The sequence below is a fragment of the Bombina bombina genome, chromosome 5 (genome assembly GCF_027579735.1).
Source record: "Bombina bombina isolate aBomBom1 chromosome 5, aBomBom1.pri, whole genome shotgun sequence".
Taxonomy (NCBI): Eukaryota; Metazoa; Chordata; class Amphibia; order Anura; family Bombinatoridae; genus Bombina; species Bombina bombina.
Genome location: NC_069503.1, coordinates 894,668,463 through 894,685,676, shown reverse-complemented (window position 1 = coordinate 894,685,676; position 17,214 = coordinate 894,668,463). Strand labels below are relative to the sequence as shown.

General features: G+C 40.9%; 1 protein-coding gene across 1 annotated transcript in view; it reads right to left on the bottom strand.

The window, feature by feature from the left end:
- Window positions 1–17,214, bottom strand: part of RP1 (RP1 axonemal microtubule associated) — a 550,286-nt gene that overhangs the window by 391,792 nt on the left and 141,280 nt on the right. Inside the window, exons 9-11 of the mRNA XM_053715884.1 lie at window positions 3,195–3,271; window positions 3,076–3,107; window positions 2,843–2,972 (exon numbers count right to left, since the gene is read on the bottom strand). Of these exons, the coding sequence (XP_053571859.1) occupies window positions 2,843–2,972; window positions 3,076–3,107; window positions 3,195–3,271 (239 nt within the window). The remainder of the gene's footprint in view (window positions 1–2,842; window positions 2,973–3,075; window positions 3,108–3,194; window positions 3,272–17,214) is intronic.

Here is a 17,214-nt window from a genome sequence, read left to right as displayed (position 1 = left end):
ACACATCAAAAAGCACCCAGAAATGGTGTAAGACGAAGAGCTAGAGAGTACTGAACTGGCCAGCAATGAGTCCAGATCTCAATCACATAGAGCACCTATGGAGAGATCTCAAAACGGCAGTTGGGAAAAGGAACCCTTCCAATCTGAGAGACCTGGAGCAATTGGCGAAAGAAGAGTGGTCCAAAACTCCAGTAGAGAGGTGTAAGAAACTCACTGATGGTTAGGAGGAAGCGATTGATTTCAGTTATTTTTTACAAGGGGTGTGCTACCAAATCTTAAATTGAGGGTGCCAATAATTTTGTCCAGTCCATTTTTGGAGTTTTGTGTGGAATGTGTCAAATTTGGCTTTTTTTCTCCACTATTCTGTGTCATACCAATAAAAACAAAAGAAATAAACATGAGAATGCCTAAACATTTGTAATTGCAACAATTTTCTGGGTGAAGTGGTGCATTTTCTGACAGAAATGCAGGAGTGCCAATATTTTTGGCCATGACTGTATATGTATACAGGGAGTGCAGAATTATTAGGCAAGTTGTATTTTTGAGGATTAATTTTATTATTGAACAACAACCATGTTCTCAATGAACCCAAAAAACTCATTAATATCAAAGCTGAATAGTTTTGGAAGTAGTTTTTAGTTTGTTTTTAGTTATAGCTATTTTAGGGGGATATCTGTGTGTGCAGGTGACTATTACTGTGCATAATTATTAGGCAACTTAACAAAAAACAAATATATACCCATTTCAATTATTTATTTTTACCAGTGAAACCAATATAACATCTCAACATTCACAAATATACATTTCTGACATTCAAAAACAAAACAAAAACAAATCAGTGACCAATATAGCCACCTTTCTTTGCAAGGACACTCAAAAGCCTGCCATCCATGGATTCTGTCAGTGTTTTGATCTGTTCACCATCAACATTGCGTGCAGCAGCAACCACAGCCTCCCAGACACTGTTCAGAGAGGTGTACTGTTTTCCCTCCTTGTAAATCTCACATTTGATGATGGACCACAGGTTCTCAATGGGGTTCAGATCAGGTGAACAAGGAGGCCATGTCATTAGATTTTCTTCTTTTATACCCTTTCTTGCCAGCCACGCTGTGGAGTACTTGGACGCGTGTGATGGAGCATTGTCCTGCATGAAAATCATGTTTTTCTTGAAGGATGCAGACTTCTTCCTGTACCACTGCTTGAAGAAGGTGTCTTCCAGAAACTGGCAGTAGGACTGGGAGTTGAGCTTGACTCCATCCTCAACCCGAAAAGGCCCCACAAGCTCATCTTTGATGACACCAGCCCAAACCAGTACTCCACCTCCACCTTGCTGGTGTCTGAGTCGGATTGGAGCTCTCTGCCCTTTACCAATCCAGCCACGGGCCCATCCATCTGGCTCATCAAGACTCACTCTCATTTCATCAGTCCATAAAACCTTAGAAAAATCAGTCTTGAGATATTTCTTGGCCCAGTCTTGACGTTTCAGCTTGTGTGTCTTGTTCAGTGGTGGTCGTCTTTCAGCCTTTCTTACCTTAGCCATGTCTCTGAGTATTGCACACCTTGTGCTTTTGGGCACTCCAGTGATGTTGCAGCTCTGAAATATGGCCAAACTGGTGGCAAGTGGCATCTTGGCAGCTGCACGCTTGACTTTTCTCAGTTCATGGGCAGTTATTTTGCGCCTTGGTTTTTCCACACGCTTCTTGCGACCCTGTTGACTATTTTGAATGAAACGCTTGATTGTTCGATGATCACGCTTCAGAAGCTTTGCAATTTTAAGAGTGCTGCATCCCTCTGCAAGATATCTCACTATTTTTTACTTTTCTGAGCCTGTCAAGTCCTTCTTTTGACCCATTTTGCCAAAGGAAAGGAAGTTGCCTAATAATTATGCACACCTGATATAGGGTGTTGATGTCATTAGACCACACCCCTGCTCATTACAGAGATGCACATCACCTAATATGCTTAATTGGTAGTAGGCTTTCGAGCCTATACAGCTTGGAGTAAGACAACATGCATAAAGAGGATGATGTGGTCAAAATACTAATTTGCCTAATAATTCTGCACTCCCTGTATAAGCACACAGTTCCCATAGACCAAAATGTAAAGGCAGTTTTCAGTGCCGTTTTTTTCTAACACCCCAATCCCACCAACTTTAAAGCCTAGTGCAGTTGTTTTTTTATTAAAAGCAAATGGTACTTTTTTTTTAATAAAAAAAACAATGCCCTCTATTTTGAGGGCATTTTGGGCACTTTTAGAAAATTAAACAGAGATCTAATTTCTGGTTCATTTTCAGAGAGCTAATTGCTACCACAAGGTCGCAGCAGCAATAACCAGCCACTTGTAATGGCTGGTTAATTATTGCGTTCCCGCAAACAAGCAAATTGGCGCTCCACTTGTAATCTAGCCCATAGTGTTTCCCTAGGCACAGATCTTGTTGCCCTAGTTCAAAATATGTCCCTGATAAAATGTAAATAACATACAGCATTAATTTCCCAATAAATAGTAAAATTTGAACAAGCATTCTACACGTCAGCCATTTGAATAATCCTGCAAACAAGCAAATTGGCGCTCCACTTGTAATCTAGCCCATAGTGTTTCCATAGGCACAGGTCTTGTTGCCCTAGTTCAAAATATGTCCCTGATAAAATGTAAATAACATGCAGCATTAATTTCCCAATAAATAGTAAAATGTGAACAAGCATTCTACACGTCAGCCATTTTATATAAAAACGTAATTACATTTTATTATATTTACATATTATATAAAAGAATGCCACTCCCCCCCCCCCATTTTTTAACCATTATTTATCTGTATTATTAATACAGATAAAAACAACTTTACCATATTTATCTCTCTTATCTCCAAGAGCATCAACTTTGTTATCTGAAGTGAGACGGACAAATTTCTTTGTTGACTTGCAGTATAATTGTAGAACATTTCCTTTCTGATATTTCCACTTCTCAGCACTCCACTGCATATAGAAGATATGGGAAAAACAAATTACTTCATTTTCTATGATTCTCTGGAATAATACACAATTACAAGGTTCTATTAAAATTTACACTATTCCTTACAATTTCGCTTTTCTTTAGCTCAAATTCTTGCCCTGTTAAATGAGAAATAATACAAGTAAAATCACTGTGACGGTTCTAAAACATTTGTATGAGTCAATATTTAGAATTGATCAACTTACTAGCTGGGAAATCAGCTTCCTCTGCAGTACTTAGATGTCTCACAATCTTTCCATCATCTTCACCTTCATCCAGCCATCTTTAAAAACCAAATACAAATTATCCATCTTATGAAAAGGCAATTATATGGATTATTGAACATCTTGCAGTATATGTTTTGTTCACATCATTTTTAGATTTGAGTCAATATATATATATATATATATATATATATATATTGTTTTGTAAAAGGATCTTCTTGATAAGATGATGGATTTTTAATTTTAGGGGTAGGATGGGTGAGCTATATTGTTCTCAGTGTGCTAATGGGATACAAATTATATGCATCTTTAACTCATATTTGATCTATCATAAATCTTATTGAGCCCCAGGGTCGGATGACCAAATGTTTTTTGGGGGGCATAGACGGATTAGATATAGACATCAGATGAGTTAGATAGAGTCCTGTTGTACATTTTGTGTAGCTCATATTAAGGTCCTCTGATGTTACATCATAGGGGATTAAGATGAGAGGAATGTAGCTATTCATTAAATCAGATCGGTGCATGTGTATATGTTTATGTGTACATTTATGGATTGTGAGGTAACATGAATAGTTTCTTTGAATCATGTCCCTATGAAATAGAAATAGCTCCAACTAATCAACGTAGAGGGGTGTGCACTTCCCACTTGCAGGGTACTGAATGGCTCAATAATTATGGTGACATCATTGCACATGTGCAATGAAGAGTATAGGACGCTAATCCAACTGGATAAATACAAGCAGTGTTAATGAACTCACCTGAAGAAATAGTTAGTGTTAACTGAGAAACGCGTAGTGAGATACATTGTTTTTATTGTTTTAATTGTTATTGTTCATGATTTTATATTATATGATTTATACATTTCTGCTACAATCCAAGTTTCTGTTGGAGAACGGAAACCTGTTTTACAGCTCCTGCGGGCTCTCTCACTGTAAGTGTGTAGTGTTAGTGTGGGGTCAGATCTGTACCTTCTACCCTCGTGGTGCCAAAGGAAAGATACGAGATTCCTAACGAAGAGTTGGAAAACAGTATAAGCTTGCTGGACAGATTTTTAATGGGTTAGCCAGTCTGCACAGCACATTTACATGTGCTCATCCTTTTGTTAGTATCATACAATATTTGTGTATAAGAAGGATCGTTCAGACATAGTTCAGGGCACCCTCTTTTTTCTTTTTTTTGTCTTTGCTTGTCTTTTTTTGTTGGCGATATAAGTTCTCACTGTCCTTTACTTATAATATGGAAGCTGCACTGTAACAAACATGTTCTATATTAACAACAGGTTTTCTACAGTGCAGTCTCAATATTATAAGTATAACACATTTAGAACAGTGAGGACTTATATTGTCAATCAAAATAGAATATAAAAACAAAACAAAAAAAACAATTCCAGAAGAACATATTTTACACAGTACAAAACTAAAAAAAGGTTTTAAAAATGCACTTTGGTAAAACTAGAAAGCCGCTGCTACTGTCTTCTATGAGATTGTAAAGGGACATGAAAGCCAATTTTTTTCTTTCATGATTTAGATAGAGCGTGCAATTTTAAACAACTTTCCAATTTATTTATATGATCTAATTTGTTTTGTTCTCTTTATATGCTTTGTTGAATACCTAGTATGTAGTATACCTAGGTAGGCTCAGAAACTGCTAATTGGTTGCTGCACATATATGCCTCTTGTCATTGGCTTTCAGCTAGCTCACAGTTGTGCATTACTACTCCTTTAACAAAGGCTACCAACAGAATAAGGCAAAATAGATCATAGAAGTAAATTTGAAAGTGGTTAAAAATCACATGCTCTTTATGAATCATGAAAGAAAAATAGTGTGTTTCATGTTCCTTTACTATCCTAAAAACAAAATATTCTTAATAATAAAAGACAAACAAGCCAAATGTAAAAAAACAAATTTTTAAGATCACGACAAGACTTAAAATAAATATTATACATTCAGATACATATAAATAAAACATTGAAAACTTAGTGCAATATATCCGCAATCGCCCAGCTCCTATAGGTGTAGTATTGATGCCCTAGTTTTACTATTATATTGTAACAAAAGGGGTTGAGTTTTTGCTGACACTTGTAAACTGTATTGCCATACAATGGGCTAGATTACAAGTGGAGCGTTAAATTATCATGCGCCTGCAAATGGGCAAGTTTGTCCGTGTGCGGGCGAGCAATAATTAATCAGCCATTACAAGTGGCTGGTTATTGCTACCGTGAGCTTGCGGTAGCAATTAGCGCTTATAAAATAACCAGATATCAGATCATTAATGTGTCCAAATTGCCCCCAAAACACAGTGTAGTTTATTTTATTAAAAATAAACTGCCAGGTTACGAGTTTTGTCGGTAAAGACTTGCGGTGCCAACGAGCATTTTTTTCCAACGCTCACTTAAGCCAACACTGGTATTATGAGTTTTCTGAATGGCTGCGTTAGCCTCAGAAAAGTGAGCGTTGAGCAAATTTAGCTCCACTTCTCACTGTAATACCAGCGTTGCTTATGGTAGCGGAAGGAAACAATGGGGCTGAGCTGGCTGAAAAAAAACCTAACACCTACAAAAAAGCAGCGTCCAGCTTCTAACGCAGCCCTATTGTTTCCTATGGGGAAATTCATTTTATGTCTGCACCTAACACCCTAACATGAACCCCGAGTCTAAACACCCCTAATCTTACACTTATTAACACCTAATCTGCCGCCCCCGACATCGTCGCCACCTGCATTATACTATTAACCCCTAATCTGCCGCTTCGGACACCGCCGCCACCTACATTATACTTATGAACCCCTAATCTGCTGCCCCCAACATCGCCGCAACCTACATTATATTTATTAACCCCTAATCTGCCCCCCCCCAACATCGCCACAACCTAACTAAACTTATTAACCCCTAATCTGCTGACCGGACATCGCCGCTACTTTAATAAATGTATTAACCCCTAAACCGCCGCACTCCCGCCTCGCAAATACTAGTTAATTTTTATTAACCCCTTAATGACCGGACCATTTTTCAATTTTCTTACCCTTAATGACAATGGCTATTTTTACATTTCTGCAGTGTTTGTGTTTAGCTGTAATTTTCCTCTTACTCATTTACTGTACCCACACATATTATATACCGTTTTTCTCGCCATTAAATGGACTTTCTAAAGATACCATTATTTTCATCATGTCTTATAATTTACTATAAAAAAAATATAAAATATGAGGAAAAAATTGAAAAAAACACACTTTTTCTAACTTTGACCCCTAAAATCTGTTACACATCTACAACCACCAAAAAACACCCATTCTAAATAGTTTCTAAATTTTGTCCCGAGTTTAGAAATACCCAATGTTTACATGTTTTTTGCTTTTTTTGCAAGTTATAGGGCAATAAGTACAAGTAGCACTTTGCTATTTCCAAACCACCTTTTTTCAAAATTAGTACTAGTTGCATTGGAACACCGATATCTTTCAGGAATCCCTGAATATCCATTGACATGTATATATTTTTTTTTAGTAGACATCCCAAAGTATTGATCTAGGCCCATTTTGGTATATTTCATGCCACCATTTCACCGCCAAATGCCATCAAATAAAAAAAATTGTTGACTTTTTCACAAATTTTTCCACAAACTTTAGGTTTCTCGCTGAATTTATTTACAAACATCTTGTGCAATTATGGTATAAATGGTGTTAAATACTTCTCTGGGATCCCCTTTGTTCAGAAATAGCAGACATATATGGCTTTGGCGTTGCTTTTTTGTAATTAGAAGGCTGCTAAATGCCACTGCACACCACGCGTGTATTATGCCCAGCAGTGAAGGGGTTAATTAGGGAGCTTGTAGGGAGCTGATAGGGCCAATCACGGGGTTGATACTGCTGCACTGGGCCACATATACTCACAGAGCAAATTATTTTTACTTCTGTACAGATTATTGCTAGGGTTTGTTTCATTCAATACATCATAGAAATAATAAAGGTTATTTTTAAAAAGAGTACAAAAATGGCATAAATAACAAATTCTGGTTAATTTCAATAAGGCTTGTTTTCAAGGTCAAAATAATGTTACTTCTTTTGATATGCCTCCCAGCATTTCAAGAGTCTATCTAGGTTGGAGAGATCTGGGGGTGGAGATGTGAAAACTCAGGGGTGGGGTCAAGTCAGGTGCAGAGATGGGTGGAGAGTTGGCAGAGCTGGGTGGTGGAGATGTGAGAAACTGGTGGCGTAGTGAGGATCTGGGGGTCTGCCTAAGTGGTACTTAGCAACCAGGGAAGTTTCAAAGATGCAGGATGGACGCCGCCGCCGCCGCGACCTACCCCCTCCCCCCCCGCCGCCGCCGCCGCCGCCGCAACCGCCGAAACCACCGAGAGTACTACTTTTGAGCCGATCGGGCTAGAAGTAAGTGAGAAAAAAAAAAATTGAAAGCAATTAGAAGGGATTTGCTCCCACCCACCAACAAATGTATTAGCCACAATTGCCGATGCAGAGAGGGCCACAGAGTGGCCCTCTCTGCATCGGTGGGTAAAATATGGGATTGCAGTGATGGCTCAATGTTGAGGCATCACTACAATACCTTGTAAGCTGCTGGAAGCGATCAAGATCGCTTCCAGCACTTCAAACAACAGAGGACGTACCAGGTACGTCAATTGTCATTAAGGGGAGATTTTCCTATGACGTACCTGGTACGTCCTCTGTCATTAAGGGGTTAACCCCTAATCTGCCACCCCCAACGTCGCCGCTACTATAATAAAGTTATTAACCGCTAAACCTAAGTCTAACCCTAACCCTAACACCCCCTAATTTAAATATAATTTAAATACATCTAAATAAAATTACTACAATTAAATAAATTATTCCTATTTAAAACTAAATACTTACCTTTAAAATAAACCATAAGATAGCTACAATATAATTAATAAATTACATTGTAGCTATCTTATGATTTATATTTATTTTACTGGCAACTTTGTATTTATTTTAACTAGGTACAATAGTTATTAAATAGTTATTAACTATTTAATAACTACCTAGTTAAAATAAATACAAAATTACCTGTAAAATAAATCCTAACCTAAGTTACAATTACACCTAACACTACACTATCATTAAATAAATTACCTAAACTACCTACAATTAATTACAATTAAATTTAATAAACTAAATTACGAAAAAAAAACCACTAAATTACGAAAAAAAATAAAATAAATTACAGAAAATAAAAAAAATTACAAGAAGTTTAAACTAATTACATGTAATCTAAGCCCCCTAATAAATTAACCCCCCCAAAAAAAAATAATAAAAAGCTCTACCCTATACTAAATTACAAATAGCCCTTAAAAGGGCCTTTTGCGGGGCATTGCCCCAAAGTAATCAGCTCTTTTACCTGTAAAAAATAGAATACAATACCCCCCCCCAACATTACAACCCACCACCCACACACCCCTAGTATAAAACCCACCTCGGTTTAGGGGTTAATAGGTAGTTTATGGGTGTAAGTGTACTTTTTAGCACTTTAGTTAAGAGTTTTATGTTCCATCGTTAGCCCATAAAACTCTTAACTACTGACTTTTAAATGCGTTAGAAGTCTGGCCAGGAGAGGGTCTACTGCTCACTTCTTCCAAGACTTGTAATACCGGCGTTAGGCAAATCCCATATAAAAGATAGGATACGCAATTGACGTAAGGGGATTTGCGTTAGCCTCGTGTCGCGGAAGAAAAGTGAGTGGTAGACCTGTACCTGCTAAACTTGTAATACCAGCGTTAGATAAAAAGCAGCGTTAGGACCTCTTAACGCTGCTTTTTAAGGCTAACGCAAAACTCGTAATCTCGCCAAAAGATAGCAGCATCTTTATTTTTTTTTATAAAATGACTGCACTAGGCAGTATTTTGGGGGTAAAGTTGGTTGGAGTGGGGTGTTAGAAGAAAAACCGGATCTACTTTCTGTGTGTCTAGTGAGAGACACTATAACTTAGAGAGCGTTTGATACAGCTGAGGGTGGATTCAAGGAAGTGCAGGGGGAGCGGAGCTCGGTGGCTTTCTCCCGTTGCACACACCAGCAGGATCTCAGAGCTGTTCTTCAGTGGTATATCCACTCGTTCAGGAAATTTGAAATTTTAAACTCAGAGCTCCTGAGTCCTAATTCAAAGGTACCAATAACTGTTCTGTTTAGTGCAGCTAAAAAACTTTGAATTACAAATCACTTTTGGTGTGAACATAATTCACTTATCATCGTCATATCATGGATTGGAATCTAACTGATCATCTTTCTGCCTGGAAATTAACTTTGACTTGGTGTTTTTGACTATTCTACTCTGTCTGCAGCAGAGCTTTAATAGTATTTGTGCACATTATTGTTCTGTTTTTAAGATCTTTTTAACCGGTATGCTGCTATTGCTTATGTGAGATTGAAGCGTTCCTTGTGTGTGATATATCTTTTTTTTTTTAGTTTTTCAAAACAAGCTTTATTAAAGAGAGGATGTGAACAACATAGTCATAAGTTACATTCTTCTGAACATGAGAGTGACAATCACAACGTATATTATGTAATGCCCCTTACAGGACGTTATTGAGTCTCTGAGGTTGTTCAAGATTCATGTTTTTTTTTAACAATATAGTCTTTTCCTCTTTACCAATAGCATACATTGAGGTGTATTCTTGTTCTTGAGCTTGTTTCGTCCAGCTGATTAGCTAGCTGTGTTATAACATTCACAGTAATAATTAAATTTCAACTTTGGAACTTAACATCAGGGTCTACTTTACATATCTATACTAGTAACTCGGTTTTCTATTACACCTCACCGAGTTTAGATGAAGTCCTAATGTTATGGCCGTACTAGTCATTGCGTAAGGCAGCGAAAATGGAGTAAGAGGTATTAGTATAGTACAGTAAGAGAAGAGGGGGGTTACTGAGAGGGAGGGGGAGAAAAAAAAAAAGAAAAAAAAAAAAGGGGAAGAAAAGGAGATGGGTGGGGGCAGGGGGGGGTGGTGTCAATTCCTTAGGGGGAGAGTTTGTGGGTGTGGGGATGTTGCTAGGCCCGTTCTATTTACCTAACATGTTTGGGATGACGTTACTCATTAAATCCCCTTGCCCTCCCAAATCAATGTCATCATCTCATGTGTGCATAGTTTTCCGGTTTTGAGATAACGGTATCGCTCCAGCCTGAGCAGATCGGTCACTCTTTGTTTCCATTCCTGCAGGGTCGGGCCCTGCGTCTTTTTCCAATGTGCAGGTATGAGGCCCTTTGCGCTGTTGAGCATCAGCAGGAGGAGAAGGTACTTATCCTCCCCCACTATTTTTGGCAACTCATGGTATATTAGATACGTGGGTTTTGGTGGTATTATAATCTTTAGTTTTCTACTTATTTCCCCAAACACTTCCTCCCAGTATGAACAGATGTGTGGACATGTCCACCAGATATACAGTAGTGTTCCTTCTTCCCCACATCCCCTCCAGCATCCCCCGTCTATATGTGGGTAAATTTTATGTAGTCTTTGGGGTGTCATGTACCATCTACTCAATAGCTTGTAATGAGTTTCTTGAATCCTCATGGATACTGAGGCCTTTTTGGCTTTGGCAAAGATCTTACTCCATTCCCTGCAGTCAATATCTTGTGCAAGGTCTTTTTGCCAGGCAGCTGTGTAGGTCGGTAGGGTAGGTGTTTCCCCTGTCAGTAGTGTTTTGTATAGTTGCGAGATTAGGTGTGTCGGAGTCTGGGACATTGTGCATAGTGTTTCGTAAAGGGTTTTCTGTCTGGTCAGGGCAGCTTTATTTTTGTGTGTTGTTATAAAATGTTGCACCTGGGCCACTCTGAACCAGGATGTGAAGATTTCCGGGGCCCATTCTGATAACTCTGTTTGTGTTTTAAGCTTTCCTTGTTGTAGTATATTGACTACTGAGGAATCTGCTAGGGTGTGGAATTCGCCCACTATGTGTGGCCTGTGCTCCAGACCCAGGTCTGGGTTTTCTCTTATTGGAGTGTTCGGAGAGTGCGGTGTGAATATATGTGGATTTTGGAGGAGCGTCATATCCCATACCTCAAACACCTCTTTTATCAATGGATACCGCGCAATATCAGGCGGTCTATTCCTAATTGAAATCCACGCCAGGGCTCTGACATTTCCTCGCCCCATAATGTCATTATCAATTTGAACCCAGGCTTTGTTGCGTAGGTTTTGACTCCACTCCACCATCCTCTGCAGTGAAATGGCTCTCTGGTATTCTTTCAGAAGGGGTACCCACAACCCCCCCCCCATCTCTAGGCAAATATGTGGTATGTTTCCTAATTCTAGGTTTGATACCATTCCAGATGTAGGCTTCTACCGCTTTCTGGATTTGCTGAATGTACTGTGTAGTTGGGGAGATAGGGACTGTCTGCATCACATACAATATCCTCGGCAGGATATTCATCTTGACCACCCCAATGCGCCCCATCCAGGAGATGGTCTTATTTTTCCAGTTAGTTAAGTCTTTTACAATCTCATCCCTAATGCTTTTGTAGTTTATCTCTACTGTGTCTTTTACATTGGGGGCGATTTTTATCCCCAGGTATTTTATGGCATGGTGTGCCAGCTTGATCGGGCAACTATGCCGCATTGCCTCAATAACATCAGATCGTTCATTGACAATCAGCATTTCTGACTTTTGTGGGTTAAGTAGGAAGTTTGATACACTCCCAAATGCCGACAGTTCAGACATGGCCTCACATAATGAGTCCGGGGTGTTTGAGATAGATAGTAGGATATCGTCGGCATACATTGAGAGTTTTTGTTCTTTGCCGCCTATTCAGAACCCTTTGATGCGTGGGTTTTTCCTGATTTTACTTGCTAGAACCTCAATCGTTAGCGCGAACAGGAGCGGCGAGAGGGGGCAGCCCTGTCTGGTGCCGTTGCTAATATTGAATGACTTAGAGAGCGTACCGTTCACTCTGACCTTTGCGTTTGGGGAAGAGTATAAGGACATAATCATATTTATGATTTTGGGTCCAAAGCCGAATTTTGATAGAGTGCGTTCCATGAAAGACCATCTCACCCGGTCAAAAGCTTTTTCGGCATCCGTAGTGACCAGGGAGAGAGGCCCACCATGTAGTTGGGCGTGCGTGATCATTTGCAATACTTTCAGGGTGTTATCCCTCGCCTCACGGGCAGGGATAAACCCCACCTGATCGGTCGACACCAGCCCAGGCAATAATCTGTTCACCCTGGCTGCCAAGATCTTCACGAGAATCTTGACGTCCGAGTTAAGAAGGGATATAGGTCTAAAATTTTCTGGCCTATCTTGCTGCTTCCCTGGCTTGGGGATTAAAGTGATGTAAGCCTCCAACATAGAGCCTGGGAGGTTGGGAGCCTGGGACAGTGCGTTGAACAGGCGTGCCAGGAGAGGAGCCAACAAATCTATGTATACTTTATAGTATTTAAGGCCGAAGCCATCAGGTCCTGGACTTTTCCCCGAAGGGAGGTCTTTGATAGCCCTTTTGGTTTCATCTATGGTGATTGGGTTATCCAGCGATTCTCTCTCCTGGTCAGTAAGCTTCGGAAGATCAGTTTCCTCAAGGTATGTTGAGATATGATCGTCGTCTTGCGACGGGTGTGGGTGGCCCCCTCCGTCTTTCTCGTTGTTGGCTATATTGTACAAAGTTTCGTAGTAGTCTCTGAAAGTGTCTGCAATCGAGTCTGCACCAGACCTCGTCAATCCCTCTTTGTCAGTTTTTAGTTTAGTTTTTTCCTTGCAATCGCCCTAGCCAAAAGCTTTCCCGCCTTATCCCCGTGCTCGAAGTACGTTTGTCTCAGCATCAGTGCCTTTTTTTGATATTCCTCTGGTAAGAACTGCAAAAGGTTTCCTCTAGCTGAAACTAATGCCTGTGTTCTGGTGTTATCAGACGGTTGCAACTTATGAAGCTGCTCCATCTGTCCCACCTGTGTCATTAGCGTCTGGTAGCATTCTCTTTTAGCTCTGTTTAGGTCAGATTTCCTCCTGATCAGGAGGCCTCTAACAGTGCATTTGTGCGCCTCCCACACTGTGGTGTTCTCTATGATACCATCATCATTGAGTTGGAAGAAGTTCTCAAGTTCTTTGTGGAGGTCCGCCTTAAAGACTGGATCCTCCAATAATGTGTCATCCAGTCGCCACACATATGGCGTAACTGGTATGTTGGGCCACAATATAGAGCAGCTGACCGGAGCATGGTCCGACCATGTTATGGCGTTGATGTTACTGCTTTGAGTTATCATGAGTCCAGTGGTGTCTGTGTATAGGTAATCGATCCTGGAGTATTTCCTATGGGGGTGGGAGTAGAATGTATAGTTATTGCTCCTTGGGTGGTGTGTGCGCCATATGTCATGTACGGTCAGTTCGGTCAACATTGTCGTCATGCGTTTAAGTGTCCTGTGGGGGACGCTGGAAATGCCATCCGAAGTGTCTAAGGCAGGGTCTAGAGGGGCATTGAAGTCTCCCCCTAAATAAAGTATTCCAATTCTTATCTCTAGTATTTTCCGAATAACTTTTGAGAGGAATATGTGTTGTGTGTGATTTGGGCAATAAATGTTGGCCATAGTGATGGGCCTACCGTATAGGGAGCCAGTCACTACTAGGAACCTGCCTTCCGGGTCTTTGTATAGTTGTGTAAGCTGGAAAGGTAGCTTAGTATGTAAAATGATTCTCACTCCATTTTTTTTTTTTGGCCCAGATGCAAAGAATGCAGTTGGGTAGTGGCGGCTAGTCCACTTAGGTTCGTGTGTCGCTGCAAAATGTGTCTCCTGTAGGTAGATGATGTCCCCACCCATCCTCTGAAAATCTCTTTGCGCTATGGATCGTTTATTGGGGCTGTTCAGGCCTTTGACGTTTATTGTTATCAGTTGAATGGGATGTGTTTGCGTGTGTCCCCGATTATGAGCCATTGCGTATTTGTACCTCTATGTGGTGTGAGTGCTCTGCGTTGGTAGGAGGAGGGGGAGTGATACGAAGGGGAGAGGAAAAAAAAAAAAAAGGGGAAGGAGGGGGAAGGGGAGAGGGAGAGGGAAAGAAGAGCCTGTTCCCCTAAGGTGTAGAGAGAATGAAGGCTAAGAGAGGGAGAAAGAAAGAAGAGATGGGAGTGGAGGGAGAATGTAGTGGGATTAATGGGGAGGGATGTTAGTTAAGTAGGGGTAGAAGCAGCCGCCTCTGGGGGTAAGAGAGGGGAGTTAGGGGAGGGTTGGAGAAGAGAGTTAGCTGTTCTGCTGTGCAGTAGTACAGTGTTAAATTCAGGTGCAATAAATTCAGTACAGTACTTTCAGTTTAACAACAGTAAATAACAAGAAGAAATACAACAGTAACAACAATAACAACGTGGGGGTAGTTGTCCCCCAGCTTTCCTTTTAAATATAAACTTTTAACCTATTCATATCTGGTTAACGTTTTCCCTATAAATCTGCAATTTTAAAGTAATCTCCAGGTTGGTGTGCTGTGATTGTTTCCAGTCACTATCTGTGTGGTCTGTATATGTGGTTGTCTTACTATGTCTCAGATCTGTGAAAGGTCTTGGTATATAGTGCCAGTGTGTTCCAGTAGTGCCTACGTTATTTGTGGTGTGAGCAACCGTCTGTTTTGCCGCGTGTGTTACTGTAATGTGTTATGTTGTCACATCTGTGTTGTTGTGGAAGAGGGGATATAAGTCTGGTTATGGGCGTGTCTATTGTTGCTTCGGTCGGTTTGAAGTCGCTAGTGGGCGTCATTATGTATTATGTAGGGTGTGGGTTGCAACTAGTCTTGTATGTCGCCCTCGTGCTGTTAATTCCAAACAATTTCTTGACCCCTGTGACACCGCCTGTACATACATATATATGAACATATCATAAGGTGCTATATTAGTGCAAGTGATGTTCAGCCTTGGAGTACATTCTTAATTATTACATTAGCCACCTTACCTGGCATTAGTATCTTTAATTTGGATGCTATCTTATCAACAATATTTTTCTAAAACATAAACATAAACAACTGAGTCTCTGTATACGACCTGAGAGTTCTTTCCATGTCTCCACACCGATACACAATTGGAGTTTGGAGATCTAGAAGTGCCACCCAACAAGGTGGGAGGTAAAGTGTTAAGTCCCTGTCTTGATGTTGTCCCATCAGGCTAAGGGCTGTTGGTTTATTCTTTGAATGTGCCTTGGATTAGGTTCAGGGGGACCTCGTTGGTCCTCAGCTGTGTCTAGAGGTGGACGTATGTTTAAACCCAGCTCTTGATTGAAGTTTGGAAGATCCTCCACTGACTTCAGGACATGCGACGTATTATTTTTTGTGACAATCAGGCAGGTGGGGAACCCCCATCTGTATGGCAATCTTTTTTCTTTGAGGGCTGCCGTGACGTATCTTAAGTCCCTTCGCTTCTGTAACGTTGCGGGACATAAATCTGAGTACACTTGTATCTCCGATCCTCTGAATTCAAGTGGATGCTGTGTTCTTGCGAGTCGAAGAATTTCTTCCTTATCTTTAAAGGACAGCAATTTCATAATGACATCTCTGGGTGGTGCTCTGTTTGATGGTTTGGGGCGCAGGGCCCTATGCGCTCTTTCTATCGGTATTTCTGGTGCATTTTCATTATTTTTGAGGTATTTGATAAAGTCTTGTATGTAGTTTTGTAGAGCAGGGGGGTCAACTGTTTCAGTTATTCCGCGCAGTCTAAGATTGTTCCTCCTGCTCCTATTCTCTAAATCTTCTATACGTTCCATAAGTGTTTGCACTGTGCCTTCCTGGGCCTGCATTTGGCTAGTCTGATGCTGTAAATCAGAACTAAGGGTTTCTTGTCTTTCTTCCATTTGTGTGACACGGCGATCCACTACCATGATTTCTCCTTTCATTTCGCCAAACATTGTCTTGAAGTCTTGCATTGCTTCTCTTATGTCCTCTTTTGAGGAAAGATGTTTTATGTCTTCTCTCGTTAAGTAGTTTTGTGCCTTGTTGTGAGCACTAGGTTCATGTATTTGTGCTGTTGTCGTCTGCACCGGCGCGCTGCGTTCAGTGTCTGCTGCAGTTAAGTTTGGCTCAGCTGGGATCAAATAATTCTCTAGTGCTGTGGCTTGGGTAGGTCTAGTTGGTTTAGTATTTCTTTTGGCAGCCATGTCTGCAAGTGTTTTACAACCCAATGTTATTCTGTCAAGATTCTGTGCAGCAATCTATACCCACATGGAATATGTGTTTAGATGGTGTTTGTTCCTCTGTCTCATCCACAGGGTGTGTTATACTAATAGGGGATGCAGTAGCTTTCCTCCCTATGTAGTATATAGATAGTGATCTCCCCAGGAAGTAGTGCTAGTTTCAGCAAATAAAGTGCACAGCTCACAGAATCAATGTCCAAGTACTACAGCTCTTTGTTAAATAAGTTGATATGTCTCTTAAAAGGTTTTCAAGCTTTTGCTGTAAGATATGGTCTTTTTATCAGCCTCACGTGTGCTGTCCTCTACCTGAAGGCATAGTTGCTGGTAATAAAGTGATCCAAGCCTCTTATATATTGGGGTGCATGGGCCTCTTTGATGCTGAGTCACCTCCTCTATCAGTAATTGGACTCTATGTATGGGTCTGTGGGACGGTGTCTCTTTAACAGCTACTGCATGTAGTTTGGTGGGGCCTGCTAATCCCCTGATTCAGCCGTGTAGTCCTTAGCCTTCAAACTGCCTCTTGTCCCCCTGTTAGCGTTAGCCTGCGTGTGCCAGGTATTAAAGCCAAGGGAGGTATGTGTGTCAGAGGGGTATCAGGGTGTGATCTTACCCTCCGGCGTGTTTGCGCTCCGTTCTGTCTCTGCTGGAGACGTAATGGCTCCGGTCCCTTAGGCCTCTGCACTACCGCATGATCACAGGTCTCGCTCTGCCTGTGCTGTTTGCTTCCGTGTCGCGGTGCTTAATTCATGCAGGGCCAAGACCAGCTGTCTTCCTTCCTCCCGGTCGGGTCGCGGTCTCAGGTATGGTTCTTCTCCTCTGTCCTCGGGTCTTGTGCGCACTGGATAGCCTGTTCACTGGCCCTTCTATTCTGACTTAGGCGGTATCTACT